Genomic DNA, 15,766 nt, shown 5'->3' with positions numbered 1-15,766 from the left:
AAATATTTTAATTAAAAATTTAACCAGACATAAAGATTTTTTATGCTAGTATTTTTTAAATTTTCTAATTATAAAGGAACAGCAGTATAATTTTTATAGATTCAATTGTTTACCTATATAAGATACTCTTTAAATAGAATATAAAATATAATAATATATGATTCGTAAGTTACCGCTCACATAATTTGTATGACAATCTCACCTCAGATTTTCATCAAACCACAACTAAATACTTAGCACTTTTCACTGATTCTATATTAAGATTGCAGTTGTACGTTTGATCGTTAGTACAATCTGACTTATATATCTAATAGATTTCTAAGTATCCGGCATACCAGGTTTTCTAAAAAAATAGCGAAAAAAATTTGATTTTTTGGCACACCCACACCCTACTGAAAAAAATCACTCAGTGAATTGTCAAATCCTCATTCTTTTGTTTTCATTGTTTTCTAAGTAGGATTTGAAAGAAATTAAGAGGTAATCCTTGGATTGCTTTATGAGAAAGTCTCTACAGGAGGATGCGGTGCAGCACAGTGTCGAATGCCTTTGCCAGGTCCAAGAACAGAGGTATGCATTTTCTATGATCACTTGATGAATTTTAAAAATTTATATGAGATTTTGATCAGTCCAATGAGATTTTATTAACGTTTCATGACTCTACTGATATTTCAAGCTTGTTGATTTGACATTTGAAGCAGATGTAAAAATTAATTGAAGTGGAAAATAACTTAATTGGAACCAAATTCTTTGGACTTTGATCAGTCAAATGAAATTTTATTGAAATTTTAAGAGTTATTTGACAATCATGTCAACATTTCCAATCAATTTTACTTTCTTCCTGTTGCCCCACTTGTCCATTAATTTCCTTTATTTCAGAGAGCTTATTTGGGCTCCCATCGTACTGTATAGGGTGATGTTGGGGTCTAGGTTTTCTCTGTAACTGGATGCTTATAGGACGGTTAGAAGCAGTATATTGCAGTTTAATAACAATAATAATAATAATAATAATAATAATAATATGTCTTTATTTTTATGTGCAGGTAATATAATATAATATAATAGGCAAGTATTTTTATGTGCGAGTGGGGTTGTCATGTAGATCCGCTCGTCTAACAAATTTGTTGTATAGATGGAGTGGCTGTTTATTGTCGATAATTTTAAAAGTGAGAGTTGCCAATTTAATCTTAAATCTGGCCTCCAGTCACAACCATCCACATTCATTATATTTGTCGCTGACATGATCATATTTTCTAAGCCCTTATGCAAAGCGAATGCACGCATTCTGAATCTTTTGCAATGTCTCTGCTGGCCAATAGACAACATCACAGTAACAAAGAGAGGAGAGTATAAGCGAGTCACACAAACGAAGCTTAATATCTTTATTTAGGATATTTTTACAGTTAATATATAGATTTTTCAGCTTACAGTAAGAAGATAGGAATAGGTAAGTTACATGAGAACAAAACCTAAGGTTAGAACCAATCAGATTTGTTCCAAATTCCTTAGATTTAAGGGTAGAATTATTTAAGGTAATACGAAAATCATTAGTAAGACATATGTAGTCTTTAGCTGGTTCAAAAATCAATATTGGCGTTTAATTTCTATTTAACACAAGATTATGGGCAGTACACATGTTTGAAATAATACTAAGTTCATTATTAATTTGAAGGGCCGCATTTAAATAGTTATCTTTATGAAATTAAAAGTAAATTTAGGTGTCATCGGCGTATAGAGCAATATTTCAAAAAAGAGTAAAAATCAAATGTATATAAGGACTCAAAACACTACCTTGTGAAACGCCCTGTGTACTTATGATATATTCTGATGTATTGCCAATGAGAGTCACACGCTGAGAACAGTTTAAGAAATAGCTTTTGAAAAAATTTAAAGATTCATCGCCTAAGCCAATAAATTTTAATTTATTGCATGGTAGGTCATGCTAAAGGGTGTCAAAGGCCTTGCTAACATCCAGCAATATCTCAAGCAGGTGTTAAGACCTTTGTCAGTAGCCCGAAAAATATAATCAGTGACTATGGAAGTCCTGTAGTCATACTGCGATTCGTGTGAAAACCTAACTGTATAGGCGATTGTAGAGAATATTTGTTTAAGTATTCATTTCATTGGAGTTTAACAATTTTTTTTCTAGAACTTTTGATGCTGTTGGTAAAATACTTATAGGTCTATAGTGCGCCATTTTAGTAGAGCTAGTATTTTTTTTAATTTGAAATAATACACATTTATTTATAATAAAAGTAAAAATATCAAGGAGTTAGGAGGAGGTATAATAAGAGTCAGTACTTTTAAACTTAAATAGTTGCTTAATATTTAAGTAAGTTAATATTTAAGTATTTTAAAGTTTTCCAAAAGTCCTTAGGGTTTGTTTTAAATTTATAGTTAAGATAGGACCCTGTCGGACAGCCGTATTTACAAAGTTTCTAAGGTCTTTGTATTCATTCCAACGTAATTTTGATTTAGATTGTTTATATTTGAGAAGTGCTTTATCCCTTAATTGCATCATTAACTTCAGGTTTGCAGTAAGCCAAGGCGCAGGCGGTTGTGTTATCCTGACAGTAGTAATAGGAGCATGTGTATTAAATAAGAACTATCCGAAATATTATGATTCAGACAACCAAGTCTCACAGACCTGTAATATTTCGCAACCAATAACCATTAGTCATTAACAAAAGTGTAGTCTTTTTCTGTTTAATCCCTGTTAAAGTTTTAAATTTATAGCATGTAGGTAATTGGCTTATTGCAGCCATTAGTAACTGAAATGTTGGATTACCAAAAATAGTGTATTTGACAGAAGTGGACGAACGTCTATGCATCTTTGTCGACCTTCCTAAGGCCTTTGATACGGTGTCTCATGATATTCTTATAGGAAACTGGAGAAATATGGACTAAGAGGCAAAGTTTTAGACATTTTGAAAAATTACTTGGCAAATAGAATGTAATTTGTGTTTCAAATAGACGGTGAAGTAAGCAAAACATAAAAAGTACTACATGAAGTGCCTCAAGGTACGATGTTAATTACTCAGCATTTACCTGGATCGATTAGTAGAATTAAAACTTTAGGAAAAATAACAAGTTTAGAAAAAAAAAAGTTTTTAAGAAAGAAAATTTCTTTCTATGCGTGATTAGCACTGGCTAACCTTTTAACCTTTTCGACATCGATAGGCTTTAGACATTCTTATACTACTCAATCTACAGGCATTAGCCTATATTTATGACTAATGAGATTTTTCACAGCCAACAATGTCAATTACGAAAATGTCATTCTAAAATAGATTTTCTTACAAAAGGCATCAATAAGACGGCGAATTTTATAATGGATCCTCCTAATTTTACCCTATCCCTTTCCCAGTGTGTATTTATTATAGCTTAATATGTTTTCTTTTTTTTTTAATTTAAATATATTTATCCTTAAATGTATATTTTAATATTAGTTATCCAGGGTTAGGGTTATCCAAATTAAGTGTCCACCTTTGGTAACTTCGTTATTAGTGAAAATACAAAGATTTTTAAATTAGCAAACTAGAAGCATTTTTAACGCTGTTAAAAATGAGAAGAAAAAAAACAATTGAGAATCGTATTTTTGAGTTTTTCAGTAAAATAACAATTTTAATTAACTGGAAGCCCCTGTATAATATATTTTTTTCTGTTAAAACATGAAATTTTAATCAAAAAAGACTTGTCCGCTAAAGTCAAAATAACGATAAATATTTTTAATTGTTTGCAAACTCTATTGAAAGTTTAGGAGTAACGAAAATGTTTTTGCTAAAGCAAGGGCAAAAAAATAATTCATAATAAGCGAGTCCACGGAAATTGCAGTCATTGGATATTTCGAAGCTTATCGTGAGAATTCAATACCAGATATTCTCAAGGACTCTAGTTTCAGTTAAGGTACTGTTTAGAGGATTTTAACAAAGTGCAAATTTATTCCATATAAGTACCAACCAGTTCAAAAGCTTTTGGCAGGGGATCCAGAGAGAAGAGTTATTTTTTGCCATTAGTATGTCGCGAAAATATAAATAACTTTCGTTACATTTTATGAATAGATGAATTAAAGTTTTAAAATTTTGAAATATTTAATAGAAAACACCACCATTATTGGTCAAGAGAAAATCTTTTGTTAGTACATCCAAGATGTCTACAAGTCCGGTTCAGTTTTAATGTTTAGTAATTTTTTTTTAACTGATGAAAGATATGCGGAATTTATGACGGAAATGTTGAATAATTTCTTAGATGAATTGGATCTTATAAGTAAACATTATCTGCATTTTCAGCAAGATGGCGCACCTGCCCACAACAGATACAAAGGTACTTATCACTTTCTAAGTACTAATTTTAACGATCAGTGGATAGGAACATATGGCCCCATCCAGTGGCCTCCCAGATTGGCAGATCTAACCCCACTTGTTTTTCTTCTTGTTGGGTTACTTAAAGAACCAAATTTACCAGCGAAGTTACGATAACGTCGACGCTTCAAAAACGATTCGATTTTCAATAATTTTTTTTTAAATTTTTCCCAGCGTTAAAAATGCTACTAGCTTGCCACTTTAAACAAATTTGTATTTTCACTAAGTTACCAATGGTGGCCCCTTAATTTGGAATAGAATAAGATATATATAAATTTAATATAATATTATTATTAATTTCTTATATTTTGCCTTAGAAATGGAAGAGGAAGAACAAACGATTGAATTAGGAATGAACGAAGAACGAAGACCATTATATATAGGGTATTTCCAAAATTTATATAGAGTAATAAAACCCATATTATTCCCTTCAGTGGACTCATTGGGAATTTCCCAATTTCAAGGCGTACATAACCTTATAAACGTTTTAAACCTGAAAGAAGTAGTTAACAAATTAAGAGTTGATTTTCAAATCTGCTACGAAAACGTCTCCTTCCTACAATAAAGATAAATATATCGTTTTTCAATGAACTAAAAAGACAAAAGTAATAGCACGACCATACAACCTCTCTCTATATTTCTATTCCGAAGGCTGACGATAACCCGAATTCTACCCGATCGGAACCAGTTAAGATCGAGAGTAGGGTTTAGAAATTTTTTCTATAATAGAAGGCAAATTTTTCTATCGAGATAGAGTTCGCTCGTGGGTATGAGGAATCGTCTCCACTTTTCCACATTTGCAATTTGGGGTTATCTCTCTATCTTGTCACGCTAATGGTCACTTTTATACCTTAATAACCACTGTTGCAAATCTGCATTCATTTTCTGCCACCTCTTGTTTCCACTTTCACCAATATAGTTTTTTATACTGGCAGTTTGTCTTGGGGAATCCAGTTCTATACAATATGGAACCCGCAAAGCTGTTCTACTCATCACTCTCCTAGTTTCCATTTTTAAGCGTCCTGGAATCCGTGCCAGTTTTATCTCCAGTCCATTTTCCTTTATCTCAATTGTTTTGATAAGGTATGTCAATGTCAATTGTCAATATCGACGATTTCTGCAGTGCAAATTTGTATCCCTCTACCTAGATAGTTTTGATGAAAATCTGTACTCCAAGCTCGGACACTGCAAATCCAGCTACCTCTTGTGATTCTATTTATTGAGCATTTTCATAAATTTGATGGTATTGTGGTTTAACCTCTAAGCATTTCTCTACAGCGTCAATATTTCCCTTCTTGATCCTGTGGGATACCTTAAATTTTTTAATGTTGTGTTATGGTTTAAGGTCACTGTATGCCTGCACTAGGTATAGTAGGTAGTTCTTTACGTTGAAACTATCCTCTCGTTCTGTTATATCTTGAAAACATCTTGTCGGACTTGCATTGTCTTATTTATTTATTGTAACACGACGTTTCGGTTGGTAAGTATCTCCAACCGTTATCAGGTGTAAACTGACAGCAAACTACTATTCTATAGGCCTATATTATGGGCCCATATTATGGGCCTATAGAATAGTAGTTTGCTGTCAATTTACACCTGATAACGGTTGGAGATACTTACCAACCGAAACGTCGTGTTACAATAAATAAATAAGACAATGCAAGTCCGACAAGATGTTTTCACTGTACCATTGTCTACCACCTTCAAAAACTGTTATATCTCGTTATATCTAATTCGCTTAATGTAATTAATGCAACTTTTATAGAGACTCAACATTTTAATAAATCAAAATGTATTTCACACTCAAGAATTATGTCACAGTTGAATCATCCAGGATTTATAAAATGAAGTTTGATCTGCGACTTTAAAACTTTTAATAACCAAAAATTAGTTTGCATATTCTCCAAATAAGCGTTTAAAAAAAGATAAAAAGATTTTAAGGCATTGCTTAGATCTTAACGGAGTCCACGCTGAAGAAGACTGTCTTACCTGTAGATCAGCTGATTCAGTTTCTCCACTTCTTGCCTGGACTCTTTTAATCGTTCAGTTTGTCGACACAAACTGTCGAACATTAACGTTTTCTCCTCGTTCAATCGCTCGTTTTCTTGCTGGAGCTCAGTCAGCTGACGTTGAAGGTCGGTCAGCTCTTGGAGGGTAGCTTGAAGTTCCTCGTTTGTACTATAAATTTTAAATAATAGTTAAAAATCTCTTAAAAATAAAGTTTCATAAAACGTTTGCCCTCACCTGTAATGAGTTTCTTGCATCTGATTGATTTTATCCTGCAAACAGGCCACCGAGACCTCGCTCACGTTCCCGCTGGACTGTTTGTCCCAATCCGGAGTGGTGCAGGTGGTAGCATCCCCTCCAGTATCATCTATAGCCTAGAAAAAAACTAAAATTACTCAACTTTTTACATTTTCTAAAATGTTACTTACATTTGTAGCTATGGAAGCTGGAGCACTATTATGATGTCTATTGTCAAACAACAACTGCTGCTTCTCGTTGTCGCTGAGCGGTGAGTGTGCCACGTCTCTCAGCCGGTTTCTTAGCACGGTGTTTTCCTCGGCCAGTTTTTCCATCTCTAAGTTGCTTTCCTCTTGGAAACACTATAAATAAATAATGCCCCATACAAATCATTAGAGTGTTTTATACATGTGTTTACATATTTCAATTATTTATTTATTCATAAAGATATCAACAGCTAATGCCAATTACAGACATCTATCTAAATAATAGGAAACATACACGAACGAGCTATATACAAAATTGAAAGTTTGAAATAATATAAACATATAGAAATAAAGACACTTCAAGAATTTTTCTTTGCACTCTTTCGATCGCAGAAATCCAAATGTCGTACTGAGGAGACCAGATGAGACTGATGCATATCCCAATATTGGCACCACCAAACTATCAAAAAGATGCAGACAATTCAATGTCAAAGTTTTTTGTATTTCTTGCGAAAAAACCAGCAATCCTTTGAGCACTCTCAATTTTAGCTAGAATGTGACTGTCAAAGGATAGATTTTTATCAAGAGTCACACCCAAATCCCTTTGTTCCTCAACCCTCTTTATTTTGTTGTTGTTATAAGTGTAATCATATTGAAATATGTTCTTATTCAGAGTGAAAGACATACAGGTACATTTGCATAGATTTATATTAAAAGAATTTGCCTCACACCAGGTCGCTACGTTACAAAAATCATTCTGAAGGGTCTCACAGTCTTCAGTTGAATTAATAAAATAATAACATTTGAAATCATCTGCAAAAACTACACCCTTGGCGTGCCTAAGATTAGAAACTATCCCATTTATGGCAACCAAGAAGAGAAGAGGGCCAAGATTAGATTCCTGTGGAACTCCTGATAGTTTCCAAGATACCCATGTACATGTACACTCAATTTGGGCCACACTGTATATGATAGATTTTGAATGGGCTATTCATAAGTACTTTGAATCGTACATACTTTTGTATTTTTTTCCAGTTGATCAGAAATTTACAGTCCATACAAACATACGAGGTATATTTAATTTGTTATTACTAAATTTAGTTGCAAGATTACTATTTTTTGCAATTAACATGTTTAAAATGCATTTTATGAAAAAAACACAAGAGTACTTTTCTGTAGATCTTTAATTTTGCTTAAAAAACTACGAATACGTAAGTATACTTGTATTTTTTCAAGAAACGCAACAGTTCATAGTATTAATCGGAAATTATGTAGCAACTAAAAAGTACTCGATATTTATATTCGATACCGCATAGAAGCATAGAAATGCTGTTGTTCGCAGTCGAAAAATGTGGTAATTCCTTGGTGATTTTATTACGTTTTTATTGACATTTATACGTTTATTATTACCTTTCTTAACACCCTGTATAAATTCTACTTAACAAACGTTGCTCTTTTATTTCTGCTGCTGACATTTTCAAACTTGGCTTGGGAACAAGTTCGATGTAACACAGTGGGGCCGGAAAGAAGTCGCAAATAATTCCAAAATTCTGATGCCTCACTTCACGGACATGCAACTTATACCTGATGAGTTGTTCAAAATAATTATCTGCATTTACAAAACTAATTGTTCAGGTTATAGGTGCGAATGTCGCAAACGGGCTGAATTGTACTGATTTGTGTACAAACTGTCAGGATTTGGACAGTTGTTGTAATATGCAAGAGGCTACAGACGATTGTAGTAATGTTGAAGATAGTGCACTTGAGTTTGAACTGCCAAGAATTACATTGGAAAACGAAGAAAATGAATGTAGTGACACAGAACAATGACGATCACGAACAACTTGAATCTGATGAGGGAGAAATACCAGACAAGAAACAATAAATAATCTGCGCTCCAAAATTAACGCATAATTTTAAAAATTGTTTTATTTCAAATATTTGTTATTTCTGAAACTATAGAATTACATGTATTTTTAAAACAGGACTATTGACGGTTGATTTTCGATGAATTGTAAACAAACGCATACCTCTTTTTAGAAGAAAAAATTAACTACGTCAATAACTCTGTTTGGGACAATAAAACTACTTTTCCAATTTGAGTTTCAATAATAACTACTTTTCTTATGGCGGATTCCAATAGAGTTTTTGGACTGCTGATTTCTGGGTTTGGTTTCATACTTCACAACTAAACAACTTTGGACATAATGTTTGCTATAAAATTTTTATGACACTAGACTTTCTTCTTTTTCTATAATGAAATATCACCAAGATAAAAAGTGTTTATGTTGATATTTCTCCATTCAATTTCTTTACTTCAGTAAAGTTTTATATATTCGACGTGACTTTAACTTTACATATTAAGTTCTTGAAAAATTAATCCGCTGCAACGAGAAAACCGCCATTTATCAGAAGCTGACTTTGTTAGAGTTGTTGCTCTTCACAAAGAAGGGTATACTCAAATTCAGCTTGCTGAAAGGTTTAATGTCAACCAGTCAATTATCTCCAGAGTTTTGAGTAGGTTTGCACAAACTGGTAGCACCATTAGAAGGCCAGGTCAGGGTCATGGAAGAGTTACAACTTTTGCCAAAGACCGATTTCTGCGAATTCGTACCTTGAGGCAACGGTTTGTGATTAGCACTTTACAAAATGAGTTCAATTACAATGGAGGGTTACAATTTTACAATAAGTTAAAACACAATCAGGAGATGGCTAGTGGAGACTAATATAAGGTCTAGAACCTACTGCTCCATTACCCACCCCAAGAGAGTACACATTGATTGGGAAAATGAAGATTGGGCACAGGTTATGTTTAGCGATGAATTCAGATACTATCTTTTTTCTGACTATAGATGCAACAGACTGTACCGAAGACCAGGAGAATAATATGCACAGTGCAATATAGTGGGGCAGGATTAATATGGAGGGCCGTACACAATTAGTTTTTGCAGATAAAGGACGGCTTACTGCACGGGTACATTATTACAGATAATTTAGAAGATCATGTGGTCTCATTCGCCCCCTAGGTTGGAGATAATATCCTGCTTATGTACGATAATGCGCGACCACACGTGGCAAGGGTGGTACAGGAGTACCTTGAAGAAGTCCAAATCGCTACCATGGATTGGCCACCCAGAAGCCCGGATATGAATCCAATAGAGCACATGTGGGCATATCATGGGGAGACGACGGCGACAGTTGCCAAGATCCCCAAACAACTTGGGTGCCCTATATTTCAGATTGGTAGAAATATGGAGTCAGATAGATCAAGATCAAATAAGGACCCTAATTATCAGTATGGGGGATCGTTGGCAAGCTGTTATAAACGCCGGAGGTGGAAATATCTGTTATTGATTTTTTTTTTGGATCTCACAATTTATATATTTTGTAATATAATTATTTGATTTATTGTTTGATATAACATTTTGAGAGCAGATTATGTATTTTTATTTTCATTATTTATAAATTAAACTAGAAAGACAAAAAAAAAAAGAGCTGAAAGGACGAAAGAAAACATTCGAAAAAAATGCAATTTCTAAGATTATGCGTTAATTTTGGCGCGCAGTGGATTTTTCAAAGACAAATTAATGTTTGTACTATTGGAATAACAATATTTTAAATATATTGTTTTTTAAAGCAATCAATTCTAAATAAACCCTTTTTTTCAGTAACCAACATGAATAAAATTTAACATTTCTATAAATAATTCACAAAAATTGAAATTCACATCCATTAAGTAATGACAGTTTTTTTTTCATTTCAAAATTTCTGCATTTTTTATTCCTCACTTTTACGGTGGACTGTTGCATTTCACGAAAAAAACTCAAGTATACTTTTTTTTAGAAAATTTAAAAATATACAAAAAAGTACTCTTATTTTTTTTTTTATAAAATGTATTTATACAATTTATTTGCAAAAAATAGTGTTTTTGCAACTTAATTTAGTAAAAAAACAAATTAAATATACCTCCTAGGTTCGTACCTAAGTAGCACAGACTGTTTACTACTAAACAAAATTATTTGTATACTAGTTATATTAAGGGCGTATTGAACAATAAAATAAATAGTCACGGCCATATAAATATAGCACACTTTGAATTTCTTTTATATTTGCACTAACTTAAAATATTTAAACATTCCGATGATTTGTTTAGGTTTATTTAGTATAAAGAATAAAGAACACCAATTCTTATCGAATTGTATTGGTATTTGGGTTTAGTACTAAGATATCACTCATCTGTGAAGTGACGAAATAAATAACACACTTTTGTTTGTAATAATTTAGTGCTGTTCCATCTTGTTAAAAGAAAGCGTTTTTTCCATCTATATGTATTTTTTTATATTTTACTGTTTTTCTGTATCCTTTTTAGTGGGTAGAAAAAGCAGTGTGGACCTGAGAGAGAAGCACTTATTGTGCAGCTCAAAAATGATAGATTCACAGTTTCCAAAATTGCCCAAAATCTAAAATGTTCTGGAGAGCTAGTATATAATGCTCCTAAGCTATATGAATCTTCACAGATCACACAAAATAAGAAAAGAGCTCCTAGAAAGAGAAAAACTTCTCTAAAGCTAATCCTCGTATCCTGAGAATGTAAAAACCTATCCTTAGAATGTCTAAAGCTAATCCTTTTTTTCAACGCATCTGAAATAAAAAGGGAAATCTTGGATCGTTTTGACATACAACTGTCAGTGAGAACTGTTAGGCGAAGATTAAATGAGACCTTCGAGTATGTATTGCTAAGAAGTTTTTGAAAAAACGTACTTTGGAGCGACAAAACCAAAATTAATTTCTTTGGGACCGATGGAAAGTGTCTATGCAAGAGGATCCTCCAAAATATAATGGAGGCATATGCTGACGAATTTCTTCCAGTTAACTATAAGTTTATGCATGATAATGACCCAAAACATTCATCCAGGCTGGTAAAAAACTGGCTTAAAGATAGTGTGCTGGATGTTTTGAAGTGACCACCTCAAAGTCCCAACCTGAATTCTATCAAGAATCTGGGACCGAGTAAAACGGGATCTTCAAAGTAGAAACCCCTCAAACATAAAAGAATTGAATGTAAAAGAAGTTTGGTCCTGTATCACAAATAGCTATTGCCAAGACTTAGTGGAATCTAGATTACAAGCAGTGATTAAAAATAAAGGTTATCCCACAAAGCATTAAAAATTTTGGTTGTTATGTTTATAAATTTTCTATATTTTGAGTTTTTTTAGTAGTGTGCTATTCGAAGAGATATCACTAAGTTGAAAGAACAAGGTGCAATTAAACAACCCGGCCAAAAACGGGCAACATTTTGAACACTTATTGAAATAAAAACTGATATTTTTATGTTTTTGTTTATTATTATTATTATTATTATTATTATATTTTTCTAATTTTCTCGAAAACGAATCGACCGATTTAAAAAAATCAAACGTCAAAGTAAAAGACTTCGAAAGACCTTCTGAACAAGCTATTACTCGATACCTCTTGTCATTTAAAATTTTTAAGGGGATGACAGATGAGGGCAGAGGGTGAAAGAGGTGAAGTAATTTTAGGTTAGAAAATTGTCCCCCTTGACAAACCTTTTGACGTATTTCAGCGTTTTTTTTTTTAAACAGTGGTTTTCGATAAATCCGTGGTGGGAAGTTTTCAAATGAACACCCTGTATAACTAAATTGTAATTCTCATTTCATCCCATTTGTCCCGCTTTGTCTCAATGAAAATATGGTCACTTTAGTTACTATGAAGTACTAATTAGAAAGGGGCACGCAATAGATCTTAAAGGTCGCAATGTTACCCTTATTTTAACCTAATCTAATCTAATCTAATATATCAATAATTACCTTAAGTTTGAGAATCTCATTCTGTAAAACGTTCAGCTGCCCTCGCTGCTCGCCCAGCTGCAACGCCAGCGAACTCTTCTCGTCGGCCATGTCGCGCAGCTGCTTGCGCAGCTGTTGCAACTCCGCTTCGGAGTGTTGTAGTGAATCAGAGGAATAAGTTAAGGGTTGCTGCGTGGGAGGTTCTAGTTTGTTGTTGTTTTTTGTGACTATTTAATAAACAAATAATTTAGACATTTTATTTTTTAGCACGTTTAAAGGAACTTACCCTTTTTTCCATCGTGTGACTGTTTGTCGATTCTCTCCTTGGAGGCTGCCTTACGTGGCTTCGCCCCTTTACCCAAACTAGACTCCAAGGAGTCCAAATTGGTGATCGAGGAGGTTCTGGACAAGTTATCCGTGTTTCCTTGTCCCTCCTTGTGTCCTCTACGGAATATTGCTTTAATCGACTTCATTTTTGTTTTCAAAAATATTGCCCTTTGTGAGTTTCGATACTTTCAATTAATAATAGCACATGGTTCAGTCTTTACGGTTGATTTTAAAGTGTATATGCAAACAGTCGAGCTGCTCGCTTTAAAAGAACATAAATTATTTTAATCGGACGCCGAATATGGAGAGGTCGCTTGTTAAGACGGATACAGTGGTCATTTTTTTCAAATAAAAACTTGTCGGGTATTATTTATTGTACGTAAAAGATCTGCGCTTTGTTTGCACAATTATTATGTTTTTATGGAGGTCTTATGATTTATGGGTACTGCCAAAGAAATGTCGTAATTAGCTTAATGAGTGTTGCATATAATTGGGATTAAGAACAGGATCAGGAAATTCAGTCAGGAGTTTTATGGTGTTTTTGTGTACAATGGCCTTCTGTGATTTAAGAGACCAAAAAAAAATAAGACATTTTGAAATTTTTAATATTCCTAGATGTTAGAGTCGTCCCCAGGTGTTAAAATCTTTTTAAAAATTGCTTATTATATAAAAACACTTGAATTAAAAATGATTGTACCGTACCTTCTACCTTCGCTTCTTGAATTTATTTGAAAAAAAAATTGTAATCCTCTAATTTTATTTATATAGTAAATAATTTTGTTTTTTTGATAATTAATTATATTGCAAATCGTCTAATGAAATTAAAATTACCACCAATATTGTGATATTCTGGCAAATTTTTGGGTATTTTCAATTATTATTTAAAAAAAGAAGGTTAAAAATTATATTAGAAATTTAGCGAATTCGTCAAATTATTGAAGTGTGAAAAGTTTGCAAGAAACTCCTAGAAGTTCTAGGAATATAAAAAATAACTAAAATTAGTTCATACTTATTAAAATTTCATTGGAAATTTCAAGGGAAATTCCAACTTTAAAAGAAAAATTACGAGAAATTTTATCTAAAAATTCAAATTCTATTGCTGTAAAGTGAAAAATTTATCGATTTTTTTTTCTAGAGGTTACAATTAATTTGTAGAACTATTAAGTAATTTTTAAGTATTTAAAAAATACCAATCCTTGATAGATTAATCAAAATCTTGGTTTTAAAGGCTACTTACCTACTAATAAGAAAACGCAATTTTATCAAAAAATTTAAAATTTGTTGCTATATACTGACAAATTAATTTTTTTTTCCATAGAGAATTTCAAAAAAAAAATATTTAAATCAGAAAATATAAATTAAAATTTTATTTTTTAATGAATTTCAGCTTTATAAGACAAATAACGAAAATTTTATTTACAATCGTAAGAAATTTTATACCAAAATTAAAAAGCTGCTATTGTAGAATGACGAATTTATTTAATTTCTTTCAAGAAATTTTGAGAAATTTAAAAAATTACAAAAATCAAGGAATTAAATTTGTTAAAAAATGTTAAGGAATAATCGAATATTAGTTTTTATTACATTTTTTAATGTTAGGAATAACTACAAACTGCTAGAACTATATAAAATCTATTTAAATAACAGTCATTCTCGGAACTTATAAGAAAATTTAGAGAAACAAAAAAAAAATCAAAAATGCTGCAGCGTGACGAATTTATTGAATGAAAATGTTACTAGAAATTTCAAATTTTCTACTTTATAGAAAAAATTTGCAATATTAAAATCACTTGCACGATCACCAGTACATTGAAGATTTAAAAAATGTTAGCGAATTATGGAATATTATTATTTTTTTAATATCAGGAATTATTGGAAGCTAAAATGTAAAACTTGTATTCAATTGACAGAAAGTGTGGGAAATTATAGGAAAAAAATTAGAAATTACGAAACAAAGGAAGGTAATAAGCAATTAAAATTTTATTGGTAATTTCTAAGGTTTTCTGCCTTATACAGAAAATAAGGAAGATTTTATTTAGTCATATAAAATTTTACTCAAAAATAAAAAATCTGTTGTTGAAGAATGATAAAATTATTCTTTCGAAATAATTTTTTTTGGGAGGATTTGAATATAAATTTTAGAACTTAAACACCAAAATTCAACAAATTAATTAAAATTCTGGTTTTAAAGGCTTTATTTTAATATAAAAACGTTTTCAAAGAGATACGATATACCATGTACTCATACGATATACCAAATCTACCCCCCTCCACTATACATATTTCCATGCACTGGCCGAAAGAGACTAAAACTTTTTTTTCATTTCCAAATTCAATTACGTTTTAAATAGACTACAAGACAATTTTTACTAAAATTTATTTATGCTCTCTTCTTATACATCCACTAGCTCAAAAACTAATATGTTTTATTCAACTCCATGCCCAATTACCATTTATTTAATACCACGCAATATATTTTAATTTATACTCTTAATTTTTAAAATTTACCCCCACCCATTTGTTTTGGCTTCTCTTGGTGAATTTTAATAATTGTTATAAAAGACCTTCCTAGAGCCAAAACCCAACAAGGTACCTAATTTAATCCAAATCGGCCAAGCAGTTTTTGAGTTACAAAGACAGACAGACAACAGGTGGAAAGACGGACCACGGGACGGGCGACAAAAATTTTTCAAAATCATTTTAAAACACAAAATAATTCAAATCAAAAAATTCAAATAATTTTATTTGTTTCTATTTTTGACATGATCCATGGCTTACACTACTATACAAATAGTGTGTGAGCTAAAAAATTCAATAAAACTAT

General features: G+C 31.9%; 1 protein-coding gene across 8 annotated transcripts in view; it reads right to left on the bottom strand.

Moving 5' to 3' along the window:
* Positions 1-15,766, bottom strand: part of LOC126750378 (cytospin-A-like) — a 240,202-nt gene that overhangs the window by 45,530 nt on the left and 178,906 nt on the right. For 5 of the 8 annotated variants that reach the window (XM_050459991.1, XM_050459993.1, XM_050459994.1 and 2 more), the window contains exons 2-6: positions 12,902-13,204; positions 12,637-12,842; positions 6,794-6,964; positions 6,603-6,739; positions 6,348-6,536 (exon numbers count right to left, since the gene is read on the bottom strand). In XM_050459991.1, the coding sequence (XP_050315948.1) occupies positions 6,348-6,536; positions 6,603-6,739; positions 6,794-6,964; positions 12,637-12,842; positions 12,902-13,088 (890 nt within the window). In that variant the 5' untranslated portion in view covers positions 13,089-13,204. The remainder of the gene's footprint in view (positions 1-6,347; positions 6,537-6,602; positions 6,740-6,793; positions 6,965-12,636; positions 12,843-12,901; positions 13,205-15,766) is intronic. The other 3 variants (XM_050459990.1, XM_050459997.1, XM_050459989.1) reach the window with 1 other exon arrangement.

This window comes from Anthonomus grandis, chromosome 2 (genome assembly GCF_022605725.1).
Source record: "Anthonomus grandis grandis chromosome 2, icAntGran1.3, whole genome shotgun sequence".
NCBI lineage: Eukaryota > Metazoa > Arthropoda > Insecta > Coleoptera > Curculionidae > Anthonomus > Anthonomus grandis.
Note: the sequence above shows the minus strand (reverse complement) of the source record. Positions and strands in the feature narration are given on the sequence as shown.